At 38.2% G+C, this 26,153-nt stretch overlaps 1 protein-coding gene across 3 annotated transcripts in view; it reads right to left on the reverse strand.

Moving 5' to 3' along the window:
• The window catches only part of NIPAL2 (NIPA like domain containing 2), a 75,305-nt gene that overhangs the window by 14,839 nt on the left and 34,313 nt on the right, over window positions 1-26,153 (reverse strand). For all 3 annotated transcript variants that reach the window (XM_032421660.1, XM_032421659.1, XM_032421661.1), the window contains exons 4-6: window positions 19,557-19,616; window positions 12,242-12,363; window positions 3,751-3,847 (exon numbers count right to left, since the gene is read on the reverse strand). In XM_032421660.1, coding sequence (XP_032277551.1) covers window positions 3,751-3,847; window positions 12,242-12,363; window positions 19,557-19,616 — 279 coding nt within the window. The remainder of the gene's footprint in view (window positions 1-3,750; window positions 3,848-12,241; window positions 12,364-19,556; window positions 19,617-26,153) is intronic.

The raw sequence follows: 26,153 nt of genomic DNA on the forward strand, positions 1-26,153 counted from the left end.
TCACAATCACTTTTTTCTTGTAAAAGTCATTACTGATCATTGTAAAATGCCCAGCCAGCACAGGTAAGTATAAAGTGAAGAGTGGGTATCTTTTTCCATTTTTTTACTATAGTGAGAACACTTCTGGTTTTCACCAATGGGTGTGCTCCAGCTTTTGGGTTAAGAGAAATATGTTCTTGGGGCGCCTGGGTGGCTCAGTCGTTAAGCATCTGCCTTTGGCTCAGGTCATGATCTCAGGATCCTGGGATCGAGCCCCACATCGGACTCCCTGCTCCACGCGAAGCCTGCTTCTCTCTCTCCCACTCCCCCTGCTTGTGTTCCCTCTCTCACTGTGTCTCTCTGTCAAATAAATAAAATCTTAAAAAAAGAGAGAGAGAAATATGTTCTTCCAATGTCATAGAGACAGAGAATAGAATGGTGGTTGTCAGGGGCTGGGGATAGGGGCAGATGGGGTGATGTAGGTCAAAGGGTCCAAATGTTTAGTTTAAGAAGAGTTAAGTTCTGAGGATCTAAGACACAGCATGGTGACTACAGTTAATAACGCGGTACTGTGTACTCCAAGGTTGCTGAGAGATCTTAAGCATTCTCACTGCACACACACAAAACAGTGAACTATATTAACCATACGAGGTGATAAATATGTTCATTATATCTTGAGCTCGGTAATCACTCTACAATGTATATGCATATCAAATTATCGTGTTGTGTACTTTAGATATATATGCTATATGTGTTAATTATTTCCCAATAAAGTGAAAATTATTAAAAAGAGAGAAATATGTTGTTAACACACAGATATTTCTATTCCGATTGCATTTCAAATTCTTTATTAGGAATGGATATTAAACTTTAACATGTCTTTTCAGCATCATGATAGTTCCCTTCTGAGTCATTAACATGATGAACTATGTTAATGGATTTCTTAAAGAACCATCCTTTCATTCCGATAATTAATTTAGTTAATTCAAAATGTTTACTTTGCACTCACTGTCCTCAGTTCTAGGTAATTATATACCATGTCACTAAAACAGACATGACTGCGTCCTCATAGAACTAATCGGGTGGGGGAGATGAGTTCATACCAGAATATAAGTATATGAATAAACTATGCAAGTACAAATTATTATAAGTCTTACAAAGAAAAAAGAACCAGTTTCATTAAGACCACTTGGTCTTAAATTAAGAATGATTTTTTTTTTTTCTGGATTCTACCTATCTCTTTTTATTAGAGACTTTTACAGTAATATTCAGTAGTGAAATTAGTTCATGGTATTCTTTATGTGTGGTGTTTGGGATCAGTATTTATACTGATTACGTAAAAAAAAAAAAGGCGAAAGCTTTCTTCTTATGTCCTCAAATAGTTTGAACAACATCAGAATAATCTGTTTCTTAAAAATTTAAAGGCATTACTGTCTAGGTTGAAAGTAAAAGTATATAGTCCTGGTTCTTTTCAGGATGTAGCTTCTATTTCCTCCATAGTTATTTTCCTTTATTTAACCAAGTTTTCATATTTGTTTTCAATTTTATTTCTAATTTTGGGTATTTGAGATTTTTTTTTTTTGGTCTTATGGAGGATCTATTGTAATGTCTTTAAGCATAGAGTCTTGGGTTTATTTATCAATCCATTGCTTTTCTATTCTCTATTTCATTAATTTTTACCTTTATTAATTGCTCCTTTCTGCTCACCTCAGCTTTATTTCAGTGTTTTTCTTCCCTAACTTTTTGAGCGGAATGCTTGACTTACATTTAAAGTAATGAATTTCCTTCTGAATACAGCATTAGTCATAAACTATAGGTTTAATAGTAAGTGTTTTCATAATAATTTAAAAAATATATGCTGTAATGAAATCTTGGTTTCCACTTGGGCCCAGCTCCAGTTTAAGAGTAGTGTTAACATTTCCAGATGTTACGGTTTTACTTGTTTCTATTTTTGTTATTATTTTCTGTTTTTCTTTCACTGTGATCTGAGAATGTGGTCTGTACTATTTCAACTTCCTGGACTTTATCAAGGATTTCTTTGTGGCCAATTACACGATTAACTTCTATAAATGTCACACAGGCACTTGAAAGCAGGTGTATGGTCTGTTTTCAGGATTTAGAGTTCAACATTAGATCAAAATTAAGGACTCATTCCTCTATCCTTACATATCTTTCTGTCTACCTACCTTCCATGAGCTAAGAGAAGTTTCTACTCCTCTCATATTTCTGTTAATGTAGTTTTCAAAAGAGCTGCTGCCCAAGTCTCCTGAGGCCTCCTGGCCTTGGTGTCTCCCCCTCCCACCCCCCAGGCCCACCATGCTGAGCAGCTAAATACTAATGTGGGGCTTCCAGGAGCCTCTGCTGCATCTAATGCTTCCGCCTTGATTTTAACTTAGATAGTAATAGTATGGCCTTCTGCTTTCTTTTACTTTCAAACAGAGTTACTTTGTTTTAGATGACATTTATTTATGTATGAAGCCAAAGTATTTCACAACCAGCAAGGGCCAGTTAGAAAGGGCACTATTTCTACAACTCTCACAGATCTGAACCAGAGAACACTGGCTGAATCCAATTTCAGAATCTTTCAAAATCAGGCTGGGAATTTTTCTGAAGTCCAATTTGGGAATCTTTCTTTATTACCAGGTAAATTTACCCCATTTACATTTATGATCATAACTGATGTGTATGATCTTAATACTGTTATCTTACTTTCCTATTTAAAATTTCCTTTGTTTTCAATATTTTCCTATATACTTCACATTTTGTCTCTCGATTGTTTGCTTTTGTTCTCCCTATCTGGTAATTCGGAAAGGAACAAATATAAAGTTCTTTTTCTGTTCTTTTGATCAATAGCATACCTGAACATAGTATAAATTTGTTTCTATAAGTAACTACCACAAATACAAATCTTCCAATTTAAAGGAGAGAATTAGGTCGTGAAATGAAAAAAAAGGAAAGCTCCAGCCCTTCCTTAACATGAGCGCTGCCTGTCCCAATGGTATAAGTATAACCTACAGAGTCCTAGCAAACAACACCTGATGTATGGATCATCTTATCTGCAAAGAGGCAAAAGAAGCATTATAAATAAATCTTTTAAAAGGCAATTTTTCCAAATGATTAGTGAGAGCTCCTAGTGTTGATTTAAATGAGAGAGAGAGAGAGAGAGAGAGTGTGTGTGTGTGTGTGTGTGTATGAGAGAGAGGAGGAGAGAGGGTAGATTTTAAAAAAATATATAGTGGGCTTATAGAAGCAACACTTTTCAAATTTTATAAGGTGACTCTGGAAAAAAAAGGAGATGGGTGGGTCAACAATGAATGAAAGAAATGTATTTAAGAAAATCATATTGCTTACATTTACATTTCTTATTAGCCACATTTCATTAAAGTTTTTTAAAACATGTAAACAAGATCGGTCTTGGTAAGTAATCCCTGATACAAAAGTTTCAGTTGGGATCATTCATTTGTTCCTCCTTTAATAATTTTCAATTATGTACTAAGAAAGACAATCCTCAAATTGTCAGACAGCAAATAAAATTACCAAGAAGTAAAAACCCTTACATATGTTTTTAAAAGAATTAAACATACCAATTGTAGCCATGGACACGCAAAATATAATTTGCATAATTGAGACTGGGTTTATTACTACAGATCAGAGTTGAAAAGTAGAAATGACGAGAAAGGAATCGAATGAATGCTCAAGAGCCTCCTTCCAATCTCTTTCCTGACTTCGCATGGCTAGATTAGAGAATTAGGAAACAAAGTGTGTCCTTACCGAGAAGTGCCACCAGGGTTAACAGTATCACCATGTGCTTCATTCCCTTTCTCTTATGGAAATATAGCAGAGTGCAGAAAATTAATATTTCTAAAATCTAGAAATGAAAAAGATGAAAAAGAGTAAACTATAAATTATTTTATACAAAGTCTTCAGAATGCCACACTTTCCTTTCTGATTTTGCAACAGTTTTCCTATGAGAGCTGAGGGTGACTGGTGTTCCTAAGACAATTATAAACATATGAGAACAATATAAGGAGCCTCAGGCATCCAGACCCAGAGCTCTAACCTCACCTATATGCCAACGACCCTGAGATGGGCAACTCCAGTCTCATTTATCCAACGATCTTCTAGGCATCTCCACATGCACGTTTAATAGCCATATCCCCAAAATATGGGCAATGCTAAACTCCTGAGTGCCTTCCTTCCCTACCTATCCCTCCTGGGGCCTTCACCCCCCAATGAATGGCATCAATACATACCTCGTTGCATCAGCCGGTAACTCCTTCCTTTCCCCCACTCCCTGCCACCTTCTCTCTAACCCCTGCAATAGTTTCCAATTTGTCTCTGATTCGGCTCTTGCCTCTACAATCCAGCCATTCAGCAGCCAGAGGAATCATTTCAAAGCACAACTTGAATAATGACATATGTTATTTGTAGAGAACATATATGATACACACATAAGGTATTTACATAATATGACAAGCAGTCGTGTGCCCTGCACCCAGCCAGAGAGAGAGAACCTGCCAAGACCTCTGAAGTCTCTTGCACACCACTCCCCAATTGTACTCCGCTCCTCCTAGGATCTCCCCAGCAACCACTACAATGAATTTTTGTGTTTACTATTTACTTTCTTTATAGTTTACTACCTTTTATGTATCCTCAAACAGCACCCTGTTTATTTTTGCATATGTTTGGACTTTATACATGCAGAATCATACTTGTTTTCACTTCCTGGTTTTTGCATATGTTTGGACTTTATACACCTGAGCCAGCCACAGATGGCCTCCCCCACAGTTCTCTGCAAAGCTCAGATGGCTCCTGCCTTTGGGCCTTTGCACTAACTACTGGAGTTGCCTGGAATACTCCTTCCCCGATCTCCCTACAATGGCTTCTTCCAATCACTCAAATTTCAGCTTGATCACCTCCTCCGAGACATCTTCTCTGACCACTCTGATCCAGCAGAGTCACCCCTTGTCTACTGTAGAGAGTTTTATCATCATCTGGACTATTTCCTGTTCATGCTTTTATGGGTTTCTTTTCTGTCTCCCTGACTAGCACACAAATGAGAACAGGGACCTTATCTGTCCTCTTCGCTACTGTCTTCAGTGCCTGGGCATGTCGGTCACTCGATCCATATTTATGGAATTAATGAATAAATGACACCTCAAATTTATTACGAGCAACTTGCCAAAAACCAGACCTAATGTCTAAAAAATTGAGTGTTCAATAAATATTAATTGACCGAATGTCTAAAATTTTCCTACCCTTACGAAAACGGGAACGTAATTTTGAGTTCTCAATTTTATTTTTGTTTTAACATTGTTTCTTTTTTGAAGTCCTTCAGATAACCTGAAGCAAAGCTATTTTTTTTTCAAGGAGGCAGTATCCCTGGACTGAAATCATAAATATGAATGTTTACTTCTCTGACGTCAGACATGTAAAAACACCACCACTAATTTTTTTTCTTAAAAATTACTAGAGTTAGGGACTTCACTACATTCAGGCCTACATTTTACTTATGGAGCCCTCCTCTAAATCAACATGAATCTCTGCTGTTTCAGTTCAAGGTCTGCTTGGTTTTTTTCCCTTTAATTCTCTGTGGGCATGGAAAGCAGCAGGACCATATCTTCCTCATTTAAAAACCTTTCACCTCATATGGAAGATTAAGTCATCCCTCAGTCTTTTCCTGGTTAATTAAACTAATTACTTTAACTTTTTCTTATAGGACTTATTTGCCAGGCCTTTAATTTAATCAAGTCGTGCTACAAAAGCTATTAAACTCCTATCACTTTGCCTTCCCCAAAGCTGCCATCAAAACGTTGGGTGTCCCAATGTCTGTACGGATCTTCAATTGTTAACAGAAATATCCCTGCCGGCTTTGTCCCCGCTTCAACCACAGGCTTCCATTTCTCACATGATACAATTACAAATGACTCACAGCAGCGTTTGGGACCCCTGTATTCATTGCTGGAGAGAAGGAGGTTCTTCCTGCACTAAAGGCACAGAGCGTGTTAGCTAAATCTATTAGCAAGAGGATGATTACTTTTGGGAGCAGATGGGGGAAAATGAGGGGAGTTATCAGTTCTAAATATCACATATGACTTTTTTCCAAATTCCATCTCTGTGGCTCCAGATAAATAAAACATGAGCTCCTGTGACTCAGAATGACTGTAGTTGCCCTATGTTCTGTCTTGTGGCAAGAGGTCATAGAGCTCCCAGGAATAAAATATTCAAGCAGCACAAATTCATGTTGGTTTTTTTTTTTCCTAGCAACATTTTCTCCCTCTCTGAAAATAACAATATTAAAGCAGCTGTGATTTCTACAGGTTGCTGAGACCCAGGAAGAAGCTGCTTTGCTGACTGCTACCTCAGAGGTCAGAAATAATAACAGCACTTACTGAAGGCTTACTACATGCTATTCTTGCACTAATTCATGGAATCCTCACAACAACCTTAGGAGGTAGGCACTATTATCCCCATTTGACAGATGAGGAAACCAAGGCTCAGAGGGGTTAAGTGATATACATCTGGTAGGCAGAATAATGGCCTTCCAAAGATACCCACGTTCTAATCTCTGTAACTTGTGTGTATGTTACTTTACATGGCAAAGGGGCTTTGGAGATGTGATTAAGGCTATGGATCTTGAGATGGGGAGATTATCTTGGATTATCCAAGTGGGTTTGAAGTAATTGTATGAGTCCTAAAAAGCAGAGAACCTTCCCAGGCCTGGTCAGAGAGAGATGTAATGTGAGAAAGAACAGAGTCAAGGAATTCTGGTGGCATTCCTAGCAGCTGGGAAAGGCAAGGAAACGGCTTCTCCTCCAGAGGCACTAGCAAGGAATATGGCCCCGCCAGTACCTTGATTTTAGTCCAGTGAGACCCGTGTTGGACTTCTGACCTTCAAAACTGTAAGATAAGAAGTCTGTATTGTTTTAAGACACTAAGCTGGTGACAATTTGTTACAGAAGTAATAGGAAACTAACCTAGGTTTTCGTATCTGAAGTCTTTCCAGGGGAACCAACGTTCCATGCTCATGGATTGGAAGAACAAATATTGTGAAGATGTCTATGCTACCTAGAGCAATCTACACATTTAAAGCAATCCCTACCAAAATACCATCAACTTTTTTCAAAGAAATGGAACAAATAATCCTAAAATTTGTATGGAACCAGAAAAGACCCCAAATAGCCAGAGGAATGTTGAAAAAGAAAAGCAAAGCTGGTGGCATCACAATTCCAGACTTCCAGCTCTATTACAAAGCTGTCATCATCAAGACAGTATGGTACTGGCACAAAAACAGACACATAGATCAATGGAACAGAATAGAGAGCCCAGAAATGGACCCTCAAATCTATGGTCAACTAATCTTTGACAAAGCAGGAAAGAATGTCCAGTGGAACAAAGATAGTCTCTTCAACAAATGGTGTTGGGAAAATTGGACAGCCACATGCAGAAGAATGAAACTGGACCATTACACCACACACAAAAATAGACTCAAAATGGATGAGAGACCTAAATGTGAGACAGGAGTCCTTCAAAATCCGAGAGGAGAACACAGGCAGCAATCTCCTCTACCTCAGCTGCAGCAACTTCTTCCTAGATACATCGCCAAAGGCAAGGGAAGCAAGGGCAAAAATGAACTATTGGGACTTCATCAAGATAAAAAGCTTTTGCACAGCAAAGGAAACAGTCAACAAAACCAAAAGACAACTGACAGAATGGGAGAAGATATTTGCAAATGACATATCAGATAAAGGGCTAGTATCCAAAATCTATAAAGAACTGACCAAACTCAACACCCAAAGAACAAATGATCCAATCAAGAAATGGGCAGAAGACACGAACAGACATTTTTGCAAAGAAGACATCCAAATGGCCAACAGACACATGAAAAAGTGCTCAACATCGCTCGGTATCAGGGAAATCCAAATCAAAACCTCCATGAGATACCACCTCACACCAGTCAGAATGGCTAAAATTAACAAGTCAGGAAACGATAGATGTTGGTGAGCACTGTGCATTGTGTAAGACTGATGAATCACAGACCTGTACCTCTGAAACAAATAATACATTGTACATTAAAAAAAAAAAAAAAAAAGATAGTAGGAAGGGAAAAATGAAGGGGGGGGAATCGGAGGGGGAGACAAACCATGAGAGACTATGGACTCTGAGAAACAAACTGAGGGTTTTAGAGGGGAGGGGGGTGGGGGGATGGGTTAGCCCGGTGATGGGTATTAAGGAATTAAGCAGGGCACGTATTGAATGGAGCACTGGGTGTTATTCGTAAACAATGAATCATGGAACACTACATCAAAAACTAATGATGTAATGTATGGTGACTAACATAACATAATAAAATTAAAAAAAAAAAAAAGAATCTTCGGGATGAATTTTCTGAATTGACTCCAGGGTTTTCTGGATTGATTCTCTAATCTAACTAGATTTAAGGGCACTCATCACCCTGCGGAGGTGGGCTGCCTGGTTTTGAATTCTTAGTATTCATGTAACCCCGGACAGGTTCCCTACCTCAGTTTCCCCATCTGCTGCCGAGGTAAAGGACAGAAGGGACTTAGAGCTCTGCCCAGGGCTCAGCGTGCTCAGTGAGCGGCGGCTGCAGCTACCGCAGAAGTGGGCCCGGTGCAGACGTTCAAGGGCTGTATGCATTCCGACGGCAAAGCAAAGGAACCCCGTGTGATACAGAGTGAAGCCTGAGAAAAACAGCTTTTTTTCCCTTCATGTTTTCGACACCTGGTGGGTTTTGAAGCAGCTCTGCCGGAAAGGCTGACTTAATAATTAGCTTAGAATGACCCCCAAAAATAGGGCTTGGCCCCTGCTTCTGCTGATTTAATTTTTTTGTCTGGTGGAGAGAAAATGAGCACCATGCAGATTATTTTGTGAAGGATCTTATGTTCACAACAGAAGTTTCCATATGAATGCTCTGTTGGAAAGTCTGGGTGGGCAAAACGGCCACAACCAAGCCTGCCAAAGAACATGAAGTAATTGAGGCTCAGGGCTGAATTTCCTCACGCGGGCTCTGTGGACCGCATTGATAGGTGTTACTCAACCAAAGGTCCTTTGAGAAAAGGACCCCGTGGTCAGCAAGCCTGTTTCCTTCCTAAAGGACCTCTGGCTTTGAACATGCTAACAGAGATGAATTTCTCAGAGAGGGCCATGTTATGCAGAAGCTTTCCTCGCAAGTTTAACCTTGAAAATGCAATTGTTTTTTGTGAACAGAGGTTGGGAAAGGCTGTTTTAGTGGGTGAGCAAAGGACACGTCATTCTTCACTGGCCAGTTGATACCAGGCTTCTCAAATCCTCTTCCTATCAAAAAGAGAATCAGCTCAGGGGACAGGCTCCTGGGCCTTGTTTCTGAGGCTTCCACCTTGTGTAAGCCTTAAGGGTAACCTGGACATCCACCTGGCACAGGTAAACCCACGAGACAAGGAGATGCTATCAGCTTCCTGGGATATGATTTTACAATCCCCTTTTGAGAAATGTGAAACTTATCTAGACAAAAATATTTTTATTCATTGTATTAGTTATTTGATCAGTCCTGAAAAGCATTTCAGGTACTGCATTTATCCTTGGTGTAATCCAAGAACAGCTAGATGAATGATTCTTCAAAGAACAGTCTTAACGGCTGTAATTATGATCTTTGCAGTCATGGTTGGCAGAAAAAGCACAGAAACTGCCACCTCCAAGGATTAAATATTAATTACTTTAATGCTTAACAGATTTAAACCAAACTTCAGCTCAAGATCTTAGCATATAATTGATATCTTTAAATTCCAAACTAAGATAATGCAGATAATTCCCTTTAGAGTCTACAGCCAATAGTGTTATTCAAATGTGACTTTATTAAAGATTTATTTTATACTATCTTATAAATACCTGAAATTAGTTACATTTTTGGGTGACATTTACTTTTAAATATACTTTCCTTATTTTATAGGAATATGGGCCTCTCCCAGGACAGTAAAATTCCTGTTACAGGAATTCTTCTCTAGACCCTGGGTGTCTAATCAGTTGAATGAACTAGTGAATAAATGAATGAATGAATTTAAGAGTTGACTTTGGAAAGTGGCAAAATGCAAGTAATGTCAGAGTGTTTTTTTGTGGAACTTTAAGGTTTAATAAAAAGTAGTTTTGTTCTTTTCAATGTTTCCTCTGGTGTTAAAACAATATAAGATATGTCATCGTCAAACAATGCTGTTTATTCCAGGAAATTAAGTCTTGATGCAACTTTAATCTCCAAAGGATTCAACTCTGGCTATTCATTTTCTGGTCACAGACTGTGTGACCCTTTTCCTACTGGATGAAGAATTTGTTTTGCCTGTAGGCAAAGAATAATAATACGTTGGTAAGACTTCAAGTCTGGGCTACCATGAAACACTAGGTAAATCCTTCTAGAGCCTTGGATTTGATTGATGAAATCTGTTAAAGGGTTGGGTCTGGTGGATAAGCAGGAGGATTACAATGGGGCAGAGGAAGCACAAAGTACGACAGGCCCGAGGAAGGCTAATCTGAGCTGGAAAGTCCAATCCTAAAGGTTGATGGAGAGCAGGAGGAAGGGGGGCATTCCAATACAAGAAAGAAGAGAGTTCAGGGGAGAAGATATTAAGTTCAGTTTTTGAGATGATACATTTGAGGAACCTATGAGACATCCAGGCAGGGATGAATAATAAGTGGACCGATGAGAACATAGATCTGCAACTCAGAAGAGGCCTGGGAAAGAGATGTAGGTCTGGATTTAGAAGTCTTCCTATAGGATGATGGGGGTTGGCAATGAGATCACCCTAGAAAACCATGGAAGAGTATGTACCTGAATAGATAAAGAGTGGTTGGCACCAGAGAAGGAGGTACCCACCAAGAGAATGGGATGGACTGTCAGAGAGGAAGAGGAGAAACAGGGAAAACAAAATGAGGAAACCAGGAAAGAGAGGGGCTCAAGGAGATGATGGGTCACGAGTAAATGCTGCATAAGGTTCAAGAAGAAGCAGGACCAAAAAAGCAATTCCGCTTGGCAATTCGTGGGTGTGGGGGGAATCTACCAGATTAAAATGAGTGAGGAGTGACTAGGAGCTGGGAAAGTAGAGGAGAGAGTGGAGTGGGGGGGAAATAGGACAGTTTATGACAGAGTGTGTAAGGATGAGGAGATTTTTTTTTTTTTTTAAAGCAGAGAAACCTGCGTATCTTTGTTGAGTAAGAAAGTAGCATAGCGGGAGGCTACGAAGAGAAAATACTGTAAGCATTTGCGCTCCAGGGGTCAGAATTTTATGTCAGAGACAGCAAGATACATAGAATTCCTGTCACACGGACTAAGGATGGTCAGATAATAATGTAGGACCATGTAGTCTCCACTGTAATATTCTGGGTTACACTTAGAACAAATCTCACCAAAAAACATGTCTCTACAAATGCCAATGTCACACTTGGAATAATAGGTGTAGGAAGTAGGGTCATACTAGCTTACCTGTTACTGTGGCAGAGGACTAGACCAGATAGCTTTTTGAAGTCACTTCTAATCCTAAAGATGTATGATTCTCTGTGCTTTGATTCTTTTTGTTGAATCACAATTATTTTACTAATACAGTTCTTGGTTAAATGCTCATGACCTCTATCCCAGTTTTCTTCGTACCACCTGCCCTTCCTGGAATATGTTGATTCTGCAACCTAAATCAACTTCTGTAACAAGTTACATACCAACTGTCTCCAGCACATTCGATACAGTCACTGAATCAAATAAAATATCCCAATTAGTGCCTTCAAATTTCTACATCAGCTCATTCCATTCTTTTTTTTTTTTTTACACATCTCCCAATATTACCCTACTGCTGTCTACTTCTCCCCAGACAGTCTGCTGCATTCGTCTCAAGAATACTTTTTTGAAGAAAATATCTATCTCGAATAAAAGTCGATGAAGTTAAATGTGTCTTCAGGCATTTCCCTTTGACCTAGGAAGAGAGGTTTTTTGGGTTTGTTTTTTACTTTGAGTTGTCCTACAACATGTTGCTTTGGAATTTGCTGGATTAAATATTGTGGAAATTGTTCCAGTGACAAGTCACCCCCAAGAATAGGATACTCAGGAAACTGGGGGTGTTCTATCGTTGATTTAGTGTTTCAAATACCTTGGCCTTGGTCAAATATATTTACAATTTAATGAGATATTAATGCTGAGAAGAAAAGACTATTCATTCTCTAACATCTGCATGTACCAGTGGTCTAGATAATAGAACTTCTGGTAGAGTAAAATGTTTAAGATTCTTACCACATAGATCAGGAACTGCCAGCCAACAAAGTAATACTGTACGGTTCTTGCAGAGATAGACTGACTTCTATTTGGAGCAAAGTTCACCAATAAGTATGTTCCCACAAATGCCAATGTTATACCTTTAAATAAAATTGAAAAGACAAACCAAGTTGAAAAGGGATATTTAAGCCTTTTTGTCAATTCAAATATTACCTATAGAATAAGCATTACTTATAAAAGTGCCTTTAGTCCCTCCCTATTAAAATATGATTCATCAAACCATCCCTAGATAGCATCATGCATTCACTTGATGGCATTATCTTTAAAACGGGGGATAAGGGCCAGGGAAAGGGTGCGGTCGGACCTAACTTCTGATTTTTCTTTGTTGTTCCAGATGAATCCTTGCCTCTTCAGAAAACCTTTCCCCAAAGATGGGAAAGATCAGAACACATGCATTTGGACACATAAAAACATATCCAAGCTGGCTGTTTATTTCTATGTGGACCAGTAAGTACACGATAGATCTAGATCCATCAGAGCCCAGAGAGTGGGGAAGTCTATCACCTGATAATGACCTGATGATCTACTCTGTACTTATTCATCTTTGAAGCCTTTACACACACACACACACACACACACACACACACACGATTTTACACTTTGAAACTCTGGTAAAAGAGCACCTTAATCATTGCCATGTATTGGAGTCCTTTTAGCAGAAATAACAAAGGTGAATGCTGACTTTGCTATAAGATTTATTTACTCCCATTTAGAACCTAGAATTCTAGGGCCAACTTAGTAAAATATCCACATTTTAAGCATAAGTAAGGAATGTGTTACTGTCATCCCTTTAACAGTACTTAAAATAATAGAGGAAAGAAATGTGTATGGGAAGCGGGTCTATGTAAGGGGGAGTAAAGGGAGGCCTTGACATTCCAAATAACACTGAAAACTGCTTATTTATTAACAATCAGTAGAGAAAAATTGATATAGGTAGCATTTTTCAGATAGCACCCTTGAAAACATAATTCAACTTGTTTCATCACTAAGGTCAGCACTGTTGTGTATATAATTTACAACCAGCACTGACTCTAACCTGAAGCAGTTTGGCTCGTCTATAAAATCTCACAATTGGAAGACACCAATTTCCTGTTCCTCCTAACCAAATGATTTAGGGTTTTGAACTTTTGTTTCTGAAAACAAACAGCATTTGACTTTTCACACAAGCTAGACGATAGCTATTTGAGGTATTGTAGAAGCTATAAAATAAGCTTCCTCTAATGTTAAGAGCTTACTCTGTAATACTTTGTGAAGGCAGAAATTATATACAAAATTTCAAAAGCTATTTCTAATGAGAGTTTTAAAAATAAATAAAAACTATATATATTATTAAGCATTGCGATAAAAGGAAAATAATAAAAATTACAAGTAGCTAAGAAACCTGGGCAAAATTATTGGTCAGCCCCACCCTTTCTTTGGAAAAGAAAAAAAGATCTTGTAATTGTTCAATATTAGGTACCTAGGAGGATGGGCTTCTAAAAAAAAAAAAACAGTCTTCTAAACTTGGTATAGTGCAGTAGAATAAATGCATCGAATACAACTTAAAAATCGCAGAGACTTCCAGCTTTCTTTTGTGAAATCCAAATTTCTTATTTTTATTGAGTTCCTCTGCCAGTAATTTTTTTTTTTATCTCCACTAGCTGTATCTAGTGTGATTACATTTCTCTATTTTTAAATTTAGTTTTGATTGGGTAACACATGCATATGTAAAAAATTCAAAAGACACACAAGGGTGGTGAGTGAAAAGTTAAATCTCTCGTACACCCTTATGGCCCACTAGTTCCCCTCCTGGCAGTAAACACTGCCACCAACTCTTCGATTTCCCTTTTCAGGGGTATTTTATGCAGGTGTGTGAGGAATGCATGCGTTTGAGTTTTCTACGCAAACAGTAGCATATTATATACACTTTTCTGTACCTTGCTTTTGTTCTATTTAACAGAACATCTTGGAGAACATTTCACATCAGTGTATATAGGGCAGCCTCATTCTTTTTAAGTCTGCATAATGTCCCATTCTCTGGAGGGAGTGTTATTTAACTTAACTTTCCAACAGGGTCCCTGTTTCCCATCTGCTTCCACATTTGCATACTGTGCCCATTTCTACAAATGTAGATCTTCACTGCATTTCAAAACTCCTTGAAAACAAATAAGATGACTCATGATTTTGCAATTATACTTTCAAAGTACTTCTGCACATGTATTATGTCACTTGAGCCCCATGTCACTGTGGATCTAGTTAATGACTCTAGGGCAGCTCAGTAGGTCACACATCGTTTCTTCTTAATAATTTTAATTTCAGCTTCCTCTGACAATTACAAAGGTAGTTCTAGATAGCTGCTGTTACATGTTTGTTTACTGGGTGTCATTTGTATTTGTCTGTGTGACTCACGGTCTCCTTTACAGATCATGTGCACGTGTTTCCTAAGTGTTTAGAAGTGTTGAAGATACTCATTAGCAGCTCCTTATATAAATTTCCTTAAAATGTATTTATATTCCTTATTTTTCTAGAAGTGGCATTAGATCCACAAATATTCTTTCATTAGAAAGACACAGATTTCTACATTAGAAAACTGGCTAGTTTAACTGCCACTGGTCCATTTGCCCAAGGGAGTAATCTGGACGCGTAAGATACTCAAGGAAGGGAAGCCACACTTGGTCTGCTCTTTGCCCACGGAAATGATTAAATTCCAGGTCAAAACTTGGATCGTGAAAGTCTAAACCACACTGAAACTGTCCCCACAGAATTCAAATTTCACTGCTATTTGCTGGTTGGAAAAGCTTAAGCATGTTACTTCTCCCTCTGTGACTTAGTCTTCTCATCTCTAGGTACAAACTAACTTATCACACCTGCTAGACTCCAGGAATTTGGCTGGACAAGAAGCCAATCTAGGGAGCCGAATAGATTTGACAGCTCATCTGGAGGCCTGATGTGACAGAAGAGCCCGGGACACATCTACCTCAGGATGCTGACCACTAGGAGTCAAAAGCTATCTCAGTTATGCTTAAAATTTAATCCAAAATTGGCAGCTCTCTCTGCACATGGGTCCTGTCCCTGTGCTATCATGAAAGCACCTTTTTGCTTGAGGCAAGCCCGAAACAAAAGAGCCAATCTGTTCTCTCAACCAGAAATGATGGTTTGTTTGGCTAGATCAGTATTCTCGATACTGGCCCTCACCCAAGCTGACCATTTGGTGTGGGAGAAGGAAGGAAAGGGATGGTCCTCATGTCACTATTAATCTCCTGATATTCTATCCGGGGAACCCACTTATAGGTCACTTGAAGTAATCAAGTTACTGGTCTCTGGAGAGTACTGATGAATTGTCTGTATTTTTTTTTTTTTTTAATGATGATACTATCTGGACTTTAGTCAGCTAGGATCTCACAGCCTATTAGATTTAGTACTTTTGATGACTAAGGGAGAAGAGAGGGGAAAGTACCATATAGGTTTTGGCTGATTGAAGAGGAGAGAAATCTGGTGCTTTTTAAAGGAAAAATAATCATTAAAATAATTTAAAGTTATTAATCCACTAAGAATCAGAGCACAGTCCAAAGCCTGTCACTGAGTTAATAATAGTTGGCAAATCCTTTCAGACATAGCTTTTGTGAGGTCATTTTTTTGAGGCTAGTGGTGAAAAGCTTCATAGCCATAGAGCAACATTTGGCAATAAATTAGTTCAGCTTGTTTCCACATGGCCCAAAAATCTTCATTTGTTCCATCATGAAAAACAAACTTTCATTTGCTTGAAGCAGGGAAAAATAAATGATTTTCTTTTGCATATTTTGACAATTTAATTTTTAGCATGCTTATATGGTAATCTTTTTTTTTTTTTTTTTAAAGCCACTAACTACTCTTTTCCATGTTTGGTTTTAGTCCCTGTAAAGAAAAAAACCTGCGTTTTTAGCTCTCAACAGAAAAAGCCCAATTTTCTCAAGGCAACGGCAATACAGACCCAAAGAAAATGCATGTGACTTAACACATTACTGAGTGAGTCTGGGGAGAAATCCTTCTCCCCAAGTATGAAGAGGGTTATTGCATTTCAGGTCATGATAACGTTGTGACGTTGCTGTTGGAGTCATGGGTATGGAATAGGTGGCTCTGTTGTTTCTTCTTCCTACACAGGAGACGATGGACTCTGAGAAACAACCTGAGGGTTCTAGAGGGGAGGGGGTGGGGGGATGGGTCAGCCTGGTGATGGGTATTAAAGAGGGCACGTTCTGCATGGAGCACTAGGTGTTACACGCAAACAGTGAATCATGGAACACTACATCAAAAACTAATGATGTAATGTATGGTGATTAACATAACAATAAAAAATTTAAAAAAAGAATAAAGAATTGCATTGGCTGGTCAAAAAAAAAAAAAAAAAGAATTGATCACTTTTAACTACAGTGTGAAACAAATGTGACATCAGTTATATAGCCCTACCCAAAAAGCATTAAATTAGGAAGGCGAAAATACCCAACTAGAGTTGTGGAAAATGTTAAAGTTTGCAAAAATATCCTAATCAAGGTTTCCTCTGATGAACCACTGGAGTACATGTAGGGGTGGAGGGGGGGTGGTAGCAGCGGTAATGATAATAGCTAACATCGAGTGCTTATTATGTGACAGGTCCTGTGCTAAGAGTTCTGCCTCTATGAACTCATTTAATCCAACAACGTAGGTAATATTATCTTCATTTAAAACGTGAGGAAAATGAGGCTTAAGGAGATTAAGTTACTTTGAAAGGTCACACAGCTCTCTGTCACTAGAGACTCACCTGGTTGTATCAGGCTGCCACTATTAGAATACTGGTCTACCATTCACTGGTTACAGGACCTTGGGCAAGTTAGTTAACCTCTCTAACTATCAGCTCTGTAAATAGGTTGCTCCTACATTTAAATGAGATAGTTCATATAAAACACTAATGGTACCTGGAAAGAGGAAATATTTAATAAATGTTAGCTGTTCTTAAAATAAGAGAAATTAGCAAAGAATCAAAGAGTTAATAGAGGTTTAATTTTTTTTATTATTATTTTTTGGTATGTGTGTGTATATGTGTGCATGTTTCTTATTCCCTGTATTACATTTTTAGTATTACCTCTCAGGAATGAAGTTGATCACAGAAATGATGAAAATTATATTAACAGGGCTTTACATTTTTCAGTGTGCTTAAACGAATTATGCAATTTGATCCTTAGAACAGTATTCTATATTTGTCAACAAACTGAGGCTTAGGGAAGTTAAGTAATATTATGTTGGCCACATAGTTGACAGAAAAGGTGGAATTCAGATTCGAACTTATGAAAGTGAGTTTAATTTATATCCTTTGAGTTGAGCTAGTTTCCTGGTTTTAGTAATGTTTTGTTGATCTTGGGATTTCCAAGTATATAATCAAATCATCTGCACACACTGATATTTCTATTTCTTCCTTTTCCATAGTTGTGACTTTATTTTTTTCCTAATCCTGTTGGCAGCAGTTGAGTGCAGTATTAAATAGAAACTTACCCTGCCTTTTTGTACCTTTGTTACTACTTCTCGTTTTAATCCCTCTGTATATCATCCTCCAAATGCTTGGAAATGGCCCATGCCTGTCCTATCCGGCCATCAGAACTGAATGGAATGTTACCGCTATAAAAAATCCTCTCTGAGCTTCTCAGCTAGAGTAACCTCTATTTATTTTACACCAGTGGTTCTCAATTGGGGGTGATTTTGTCCCCCAGGGGACATTTGGCAATATGTGAAGTCATTTTTGGTTGCCATAACTAGGGCATGCAGTGCTACTGGCATCTGATGGGTAAAGGCCAGGAGGAATGCTGCTAAACATCCAGCAGGGCACAGGACAGCCCCCTGCAATGAAGAATTCTCCAGCCTAAAATGTCAGCAGTGCTGAGGCTGAGAAACCCTGTTCTAAACTAAAGTCTCAAGGCATTAGGACATATATTATTTTCCACTTTTAAAAAACTTATTAATGTATATATTTTATCATTGACTGTATTATTTGAGGGCAGAGATTCCATATTAATCATCTTCTGATCGCAATGTTCACAATAATTAGCAAGTCTCCCTACATATCGACCTGTATTACCTCATTAAATACCTTAGATTAATTTAAACCTTAATCGACCATTAACTACAAAAGATGGCATATGTTAGATAAAATGATTTAGAGTTTCCTTAAGACATTTGATAAATGAGAAAAATAATATAGGACCTAATTTTTTTAATTTGTAAAACTCAGGCAAATGTTCATTCTTATTTCTGATTCCATGCATCTTCCCCAAATGATTCCATAAACCATGATATATTAAAAAAGGAGTATAGAAAAATGATATATTTGAAAAGATACAATGCACATATGAGTACATTTGGAAAAACACTGCAACCATGACGAATTTGATGATGTCAACTAAAAACTCTACTAGCAGAATCAAACCAAGGAGGAAAAAGAAAAAGTGAAAACATGTTCAAGACACTAGGCTCCAGGGAAACACAATCAGGGGCAAAAAATGCTCAACATACCAATACTGGTGTCACATTTAAAGCTCAAATTTTTTAAAAAAGCTGATATCCTTGGAAGGGAATAGACATTGCTTTATTTAAAGCACCTAAAGTATCATATTTGTTATCATATTCAGAGAGGATGCAGCAATTCAGAGAGGATTTTGTCAAGGAAGAAAATATGAAGTTCCAGAATTCTTCTCACAAGTGATACTTCCAATAAGAGGTAGAAGATACAATCAATACAGGATGGCTTTGCTATATAACAGCAATCTTTCTTACAGCCAGGAAGGCTACTGTTACTTTCCACTAATAGCTGTATTTCTAAATAAAATTTTGAAGGGGAACGTTCCATGTTACTTTTGGAAAGAGCGAAATACAAATTAGGTAGTTAATTGGTGCATCTAATTTTTGTGTGGTTTTCATTTTTATGCAGTACTTTCATGTAACAATCTAACAAATACATCCTTTGAAGTGGAATACTCTATTAGGTAACACAGATGTTTTCTTGGATTTTATTATGCTCATGAAAATTTTATAACATTCATAATAATAATAGTGTAAAGTAATAATTCACTGTGGCCAATAGCATGAGCAGTGGGCACAGTGAAAATTGAAGTATTTCACATGAAAGAGCAGAACGCAGCTCCAAGAAAGAATACTATCCATCTCCAAATGAGATTTATCCATTTCAGTAATTTGTTCCCAGTTTTTAATGCACATATTTTTTATGAATACTATTATTTATTTCCTGATCAAGCAGTGCTACAATTACATGAATTAACCAATGACTTACCTAGTAAATCTGAAGCTCTTAAGTTTTCTTTCAGAAACATAACAGAAATAATGGCACTACCTAGAAAGAAAATGGCCATTAGTGGTGTTCCCAAGACAAAAACATATATTATGCGGTGCCATTTGAAAGGAGTTAAGCACTTTGTGTCTTATACCTGGACTAGCTATGTCCTGGTCAGAGACACCCAGTAACTGTGGCTGTGAAAACAACTTTCCCCCCTCACGGTTGAGGATACATAGAAACTGGCCTGGTTTACAGAGGACCGAGGACAGTGGCTGGGATAGTGCCCTGCGGACAGCAAGGGCATAATAAAAGCTTACTAAATAACTAAATGAATAGATGGAAAGAAAGAGAAAAAGAGAGAGAGAGGGAGGGAGGGAGAGAGGGAGGAAGGAAGAGGGACAGGGAGGGAGGGAGGCAGAAAGAGCAAGAAGGGATGGAAAGAAAGAGTGGAAGGAAGGAAGTTTTAACTTTAAATATATCCCAAACCGAAACTCATTATTTGCCTTCATCTCCTCCTATAATTCCTATTCTAATGACACCTCTAAGGAGCCCCAGAATCCTAGGACTGCTGCCGTCCCCACTCTGCTTCACACTACACATCCAACAGGATCCCAGGTCTGCTGGGTCTGAGTTTCACCATCTCTCCCGCCCACCCCCTCCAGTCCACTGTCACTGAGCTGCTCAGGCCAGCTTCACCTCAGGCTTAGACCTCAGGCTCCTGCTGCTCACCACATCTGTTCTTGATCTCTTTTATATTCCATGCCCATCCTTACTCCCTTACTCGAATAATCAGAATTCCCAGAACCACCATCTAGTTTCATTCTGAAGGACTCTTATTTGGGCTATTCCCTTTGCAACTCTGCCTCCATTCTTGTGACCAACTCTGGACTCAAGGATCACCTCTGGATTCCCCTAGACCCAGTTGACCAAACCAGACTTTTGTGTAATTACCCCCTCTAATATAGCTTTCTTGTTACACTGAAGATTTATTTGCCTGTCTCCCCTCAAAGACTATCAGTTCCTTTGACTCTGAGAGATAGGTCTTATTCTTCTAAGATCTCCCAGGGTTACCTAGCACATAAATAAGAGAGTTTGTGGGATCTCTGCCCTGCATTTGCTGGCCCTCATGGTGTAAGATCCTCTTTCCCATGACTGATGCTACTGAACCCTCAACCTCTAAGTAAGCCATGACCTGCTACTTGGTCTCAGGTTATGTAGGATACATTGAATCTCTTTGAGTTGTTCCTCTTATGGAGCCATTCCTCTATGAGTAGAGGCATGGGGAAATCCAAACTTGCAATAATACAAAATAGTACACAACATAATTTGTATTTAAATTTTTTAAGAGTGGGGAAGGGGCAAAGGGAGAGGGAGAGAGAGAATCTTAAGCAGGCTCCACACCCAGCATGGAGCCGGATGTGGGGCTTATCTCACAACCCTGAGATCATGACCTGAACCAAAGTCAAGAGTCGGATGCTTAACCGACTGAGTCATCCAGGTGTCCCCGTATTTTAAATTTTTAACAGAATTTATTAGCCAGGTTTTTAAGTTTATTTTTTAAAGTAAAAATATACAGAAGAAAAATCATCATGAAAATAACTCATCATCTAGAAAAAACTGCAGTTAATATGTTGGCGTGTTTATTTTACCTTAGCCGAGATAAAACTGTAATGCAAACGCTTTTTTTTCAGTTTCCTTAGTTACCATATTATTAAACTTGCCATGTCATTTAAAATTCTTCTTAGATAAAAATTTTCATGAGTCTGTATAATAATTCATTAAATTAGTTAAATTTGAATATAACTATATCTGGTATTCTGGCAATTGATTTAAAACAAAATAAATCCATAGCAGAAACCCTCATTCAAGATAGGATGGGATTCTCTTATGTTTTCTCCATCTTTTTCTCAACCTGGCTCTCTTTTATTCAAGCTGAGCTATGTCCTTGCAAACTTCTCCTGGGCAGGTAATTTATCCAAATGGACATTTTACACAGAATAAACAGAGCATGGAAAACGTCCACCAACCATGGATTTAATTGGGTGGTGTGGCTTTAAAACACTAAAGGAATGTTTTCTGTACAGACGCATAGCCCATTACGTTAAGAATTGAGTTTGGGACAGGTGTAAAAACGTCTGAAAATTTTCCGTTTCATATTTGAACCAAAACAATTCAGGGAAACTAATTTCATATGTTAGAGAATTAGGAAAGGTATAAAAACCAAGACCCCATTCCCATCCCGTCACTGACTCCCTGTGTAATTACAAAAGGAATGTTTCCAAGTGGAGAGAGGTAGATCGATAAGAAACAGGTGAAGTATCACTATTAACATATACCAAATGCATTCCATTATAACAGTCCTTGAGAGGACTATTTCACAGCAAAGGAGTCCAGGAAGAAGGGAGACACTGCTTACATGGAATGGGGACATCTTAGAGCTGGTAGGAGATACAAAGACAATGTACTCCAGGTCCTAAACTTCATATTTTGGAGGCAGGTCCAGAGAAGTTGTTTGTTCATTCATTGATCCATTCATTTAACAAACATTTATATTACAGTGGAATTGGAACCAAAGCCCACATTTCCTTAACCCCAGTCCAGAGCTCTTTCAGGTACACTACACTCCATTGCCTCCCTTGAAAGGAGAAAGGCATTGCTCTCCTTCTCTTCTTGTTGCTGAACCAGTTTCATAACTAATTTCACTTTTAGAAGGGATGGGGGAAATGTTCTACAGGTGATAATTTCATTGCTAAAAGAGAAAGGGACACGATTGGTAACAATAAACTTGAAATATATTGTATGCATCAAATTACATTGACTGCCATAAAGTAGTTACCAGTGTTTTATGAACATAAATATGCTACTTTTACTCTCTGAAAGAACTTCTGTCTAATGCACTTCCATACTCATTGTTTTGTTTGTTCTAAGAGAACGTGAGAGTTTCTACAAAATTGTTAGATAAGAGAATAAGATTTTTTAGTTTTATTTATCTAGCAAAGCAAGTAATAAAAAAGGACATTCTGTCAAGAAACATTCATAATTCATTTATCTTTCAAAATATGGCTAAAACGAGAGCTATGCTGAGCAAAAAGACAGTATCTGAGCAACAGCTCATAACATGACTTCTAAGTAGAGCAGTAACTTTTTAAAATGAGAAAAAATAGGGCGCCTGGGTGGCTCAGTTGGTTAAGCGACTGCCTTCGGCTCAGGTCATGATCCTGGAGTCCCTGGATCGAGTCCCGCATCGGGCTCCCTGCTCGGCAGGGAGTCTGCTTCTCCCTCTGACCCTCCCCCCTCTCATGTGCTCTCTCTCTCAAATAAATAAATAAAATCTTTAAAAATAAATAAATAAATAAATAAATAAAATGAGAAAAAATAAATAAACTGAAGTGCCCCATATACATTTGCAATCAGAGATTTGTCAAGCTCAACCCTGTCTAGTTGTTACTGTAACAACCACCACTGCCTAATAAACACCTGGGAAGAGGAAAGAACTACTATGCTTTTACTCCTATAGTAAAATTTAGTATTCAGAAATCAAGCATTTCAAGATCAATAGCTTAAAAAGCATTAAAACAGAACACAGTTGTACATTAAATAGATTTGTGCTAGGAATGATTAAACTATACTTACTACTGAGCGTTAACTTCAGCACTCAGTTCCGTGTAGATTTTTGACTGGGGGCATATTTGGGCAGAGGTTCGAGAACCCTTTTCCATTCCAGCCTTCATATGGACACAGATCGAAACAGAGTGCTCACAGACATGGGTCTACACAGAGGGTACTTGTGGACACTGGGGTTAAATTCATTACACCATGTCTCACAAGGACTCCAGAGCTGGACACTGAACCACAATGTGCATAATGCATTAAAAAAGAAAAGGTGAGAGGTAGCATATGAAAGATAATCTGACCGAAATTTAAACAGTGGTTATGTAGAAGTCATGGCGGGAAAAAAAAAGATAGCACGAATATTTTCTGTTTAAGGGAAAAAATAAAAAAGCTTCTAGTACTTTCTCTGGTGCAAAATGGTGTTCCCATGAGGCAGTTTATTAATGTATTCACTAGGCCTTAAAGTTCTAATGCTTCATTGTCAGGAAGACTCTCAACAACAATTATTACGGGTGAGTCAACTATTCTATTTTTGGCCATTAGTGGTCATTCAGATTAGCAATCAGAATGGAGATCCTTTCTGGTCAAGGTTGACATAGAGAAACTTACATGTAGGAATTCTGATTCTGGTTTCCAGATGAAAACAGATAAAGGCCAAGCAAGATTCTGGTGGCGTCATCTGAACCAAGTCTAGATGTGGGGGAGGGTGCCCGTTCCAGCGGTAGGTACGTGACCTGGTGTTGAGCTTCGTAACGCTCCCTGAAATGGACCACAAGTTTGTCCTTTCTTTGCCTCCTCTCTTACATCTCAGACTTGGTCCAAGGACTGGCTGTTATTATGGAAGAGTTATTTCGCTTAATGTGGTCAAGAGTTGATGCTCTAAGATCCATAGCAGGCCACAAGTGAAAGAAAAAGACAACTATAGGGCACCTGGGTGGCTCAGTCGTTAAGTGTCTGCCTTTGGCTCAGGTCATGATCCCAGGGTCCTGGGATCGAGCCCCGCATCGGGCTCCCTGCTCAGCAGGAAGCCTGCTTCTCCCTCTCCCCCTCCCCCTGCTTGTGTTCCCTCTCTCACTGTGTCTGTCTCTGTCAAATAAATAAAATCTTTAAAAAAAAAGAAAAGAAAAAGAAAAAGACAACTATAAATTGATCTGGTGCATGAGAATTCAGAAAGATCATACAAATTTGATTTGGGTTTCTTCTGTAATAGCCACCATAGGGATTAATAAATCAGAAGTTAAGCATCACATTTTTATATGTTAACAATCAAACTCAAGGGTAGATTTTTACAGGTGAGTTCAGATCTCTGTGTCTGTAGAATAGATAACTGAGGATTCCGTTTTTACATTTATATGTGCACTTTTAACTTAAACTCTCTTTTTACTAAAGGTTTAACAGTACAGAAGAGTTCAATTATTATTTAATGTGTTATACTATGGCCATTTTAAAACATTTTGTTCACCTTTATTTACTACTTCTCATTTTTGACCCTTTATGACAACTTAATTTTTAAGATCTTTTTTAAAACTTGAGGTATAATTGACATACAACATTATATTAGTTTCAGGTGTACAACATAATGATTTGATATTTGTATTTGGTTTTTTTTTTCCTTTTTTTCTTTTTTTTTAAAGATTTTATTTATTTGAGAGAGATAGCATATGCACGAGCGGGGAAGAGGGAGAGGGAGAAGCAGACTCCCGGCTCCTCAGGGAACCCAATGTGGGACTCGATCACAGGACCCCGGGATCATGACCTGAGCCAAAGGCAGACGTTTAACCGACTGAGCCACCCAGACGCCCAGGGTTTTTTGTTTTTGTTTTTATTTATTTATTTATTTATTTATTTTTTAAGATTTTATTTATTTATTTGAGAGAGAGAGAGAATGAGAGAGAGAACACGAGAGGGGAGAGGGTCAGAGGGAGAAGCAGACTCCCTGCTGAGCAGGGAGCCAGATGTGGGGCTCGATCCTGGGACTCCAGGATCATGACCTGAGCCGAAGGCAGTCGTTTAACCAACTGAGCCACCCAGGCGCCCCAGTTTTTATTTATTTTTTAATTGAAGTATAACTACATACAGTGTTATATTAGTTTCAGGGATACAATGTAATGATTCAACAATTCTATACATTTCTCAGTGCTCATCAAGATTAGTGTACTCTTTTAAAATTTAATTTTTTATTTGAGTAGAGCTGACACACAATCTTACATTAGTTTAGGTGTACAACTTAGTGATTTGACAGGTTTATACATTGTTATGTTCACCTCAAGTGTAGCTACTATATGTCATTATTACAATAAGCACTATATTCCTTATGCTGTGCCTTTTATTCTCATGTCTTATTCATTTCATAACTGGAAGCCTGTGTCTCCCACTTTTTTTTTTTTTTAAGATTTTATTCATTCGACAGAGAGAAACACAGCGAGAGAGGGAACACAAGCAAGGGGAGTGTCTCCCACTCTTCTTCACCCATTTTGCCCAACCTCACCCCCCTCCCCTCTGGCAACCATCAGTTTGTTCTCTGTATTTATAGGCCTGATTCTGTTTTTTCTTTGTTTATTCATTTTGTGTTTTTGTGGGCATTCCCTTAAGTACCCCTAAAAATACTGAGCATCTTTTCATGTCTGTTGGCCATCTGTATGTCTTCTTTGGAAAAATGTCTGTTCATGTCCTCTGCCCATTTTTTAATTGGATTGAGTTTTTTGGTGTTGAGTTGTAGAAGTTCTTTATATATTTTGGATATTAACCCCTTATTGGGATATATCATTTGCAAGTATCTTCTCCCATTCAGTAGGTTGCCTTTTTGTTTTGTTGGTTTCTTTCACTGTGCAAAAGCTTTTTTTTTTTTTTTTTTTTTTGATGTAGTCCCAACAGTTTATTTTTGCTTTTGTTTCTCTTGCCTTAGGAGACATAACTAGAAAAATTTTTCTACAGCTGATGTCAGAGAAATTACTGCCTATGTTCTCTTGTAGGATTTTTATG

Source organism: Phoca vitulina, unplaced genomic scaffold (genome assembly GCF_004348235.1).
Source record: "Phoca vitulina isolate PV1807 unplaced genomic scaffold, GSC_HSeal_1.0 scaffold25, whole genome shotgun sequence".
Taxonomy (NCBI): domain Eukaryota; kingdom Metazoa; phylum Chordata; class Mammalia; order Carnivora; family Phocidae; genus Phoca; species Phoca vitulina.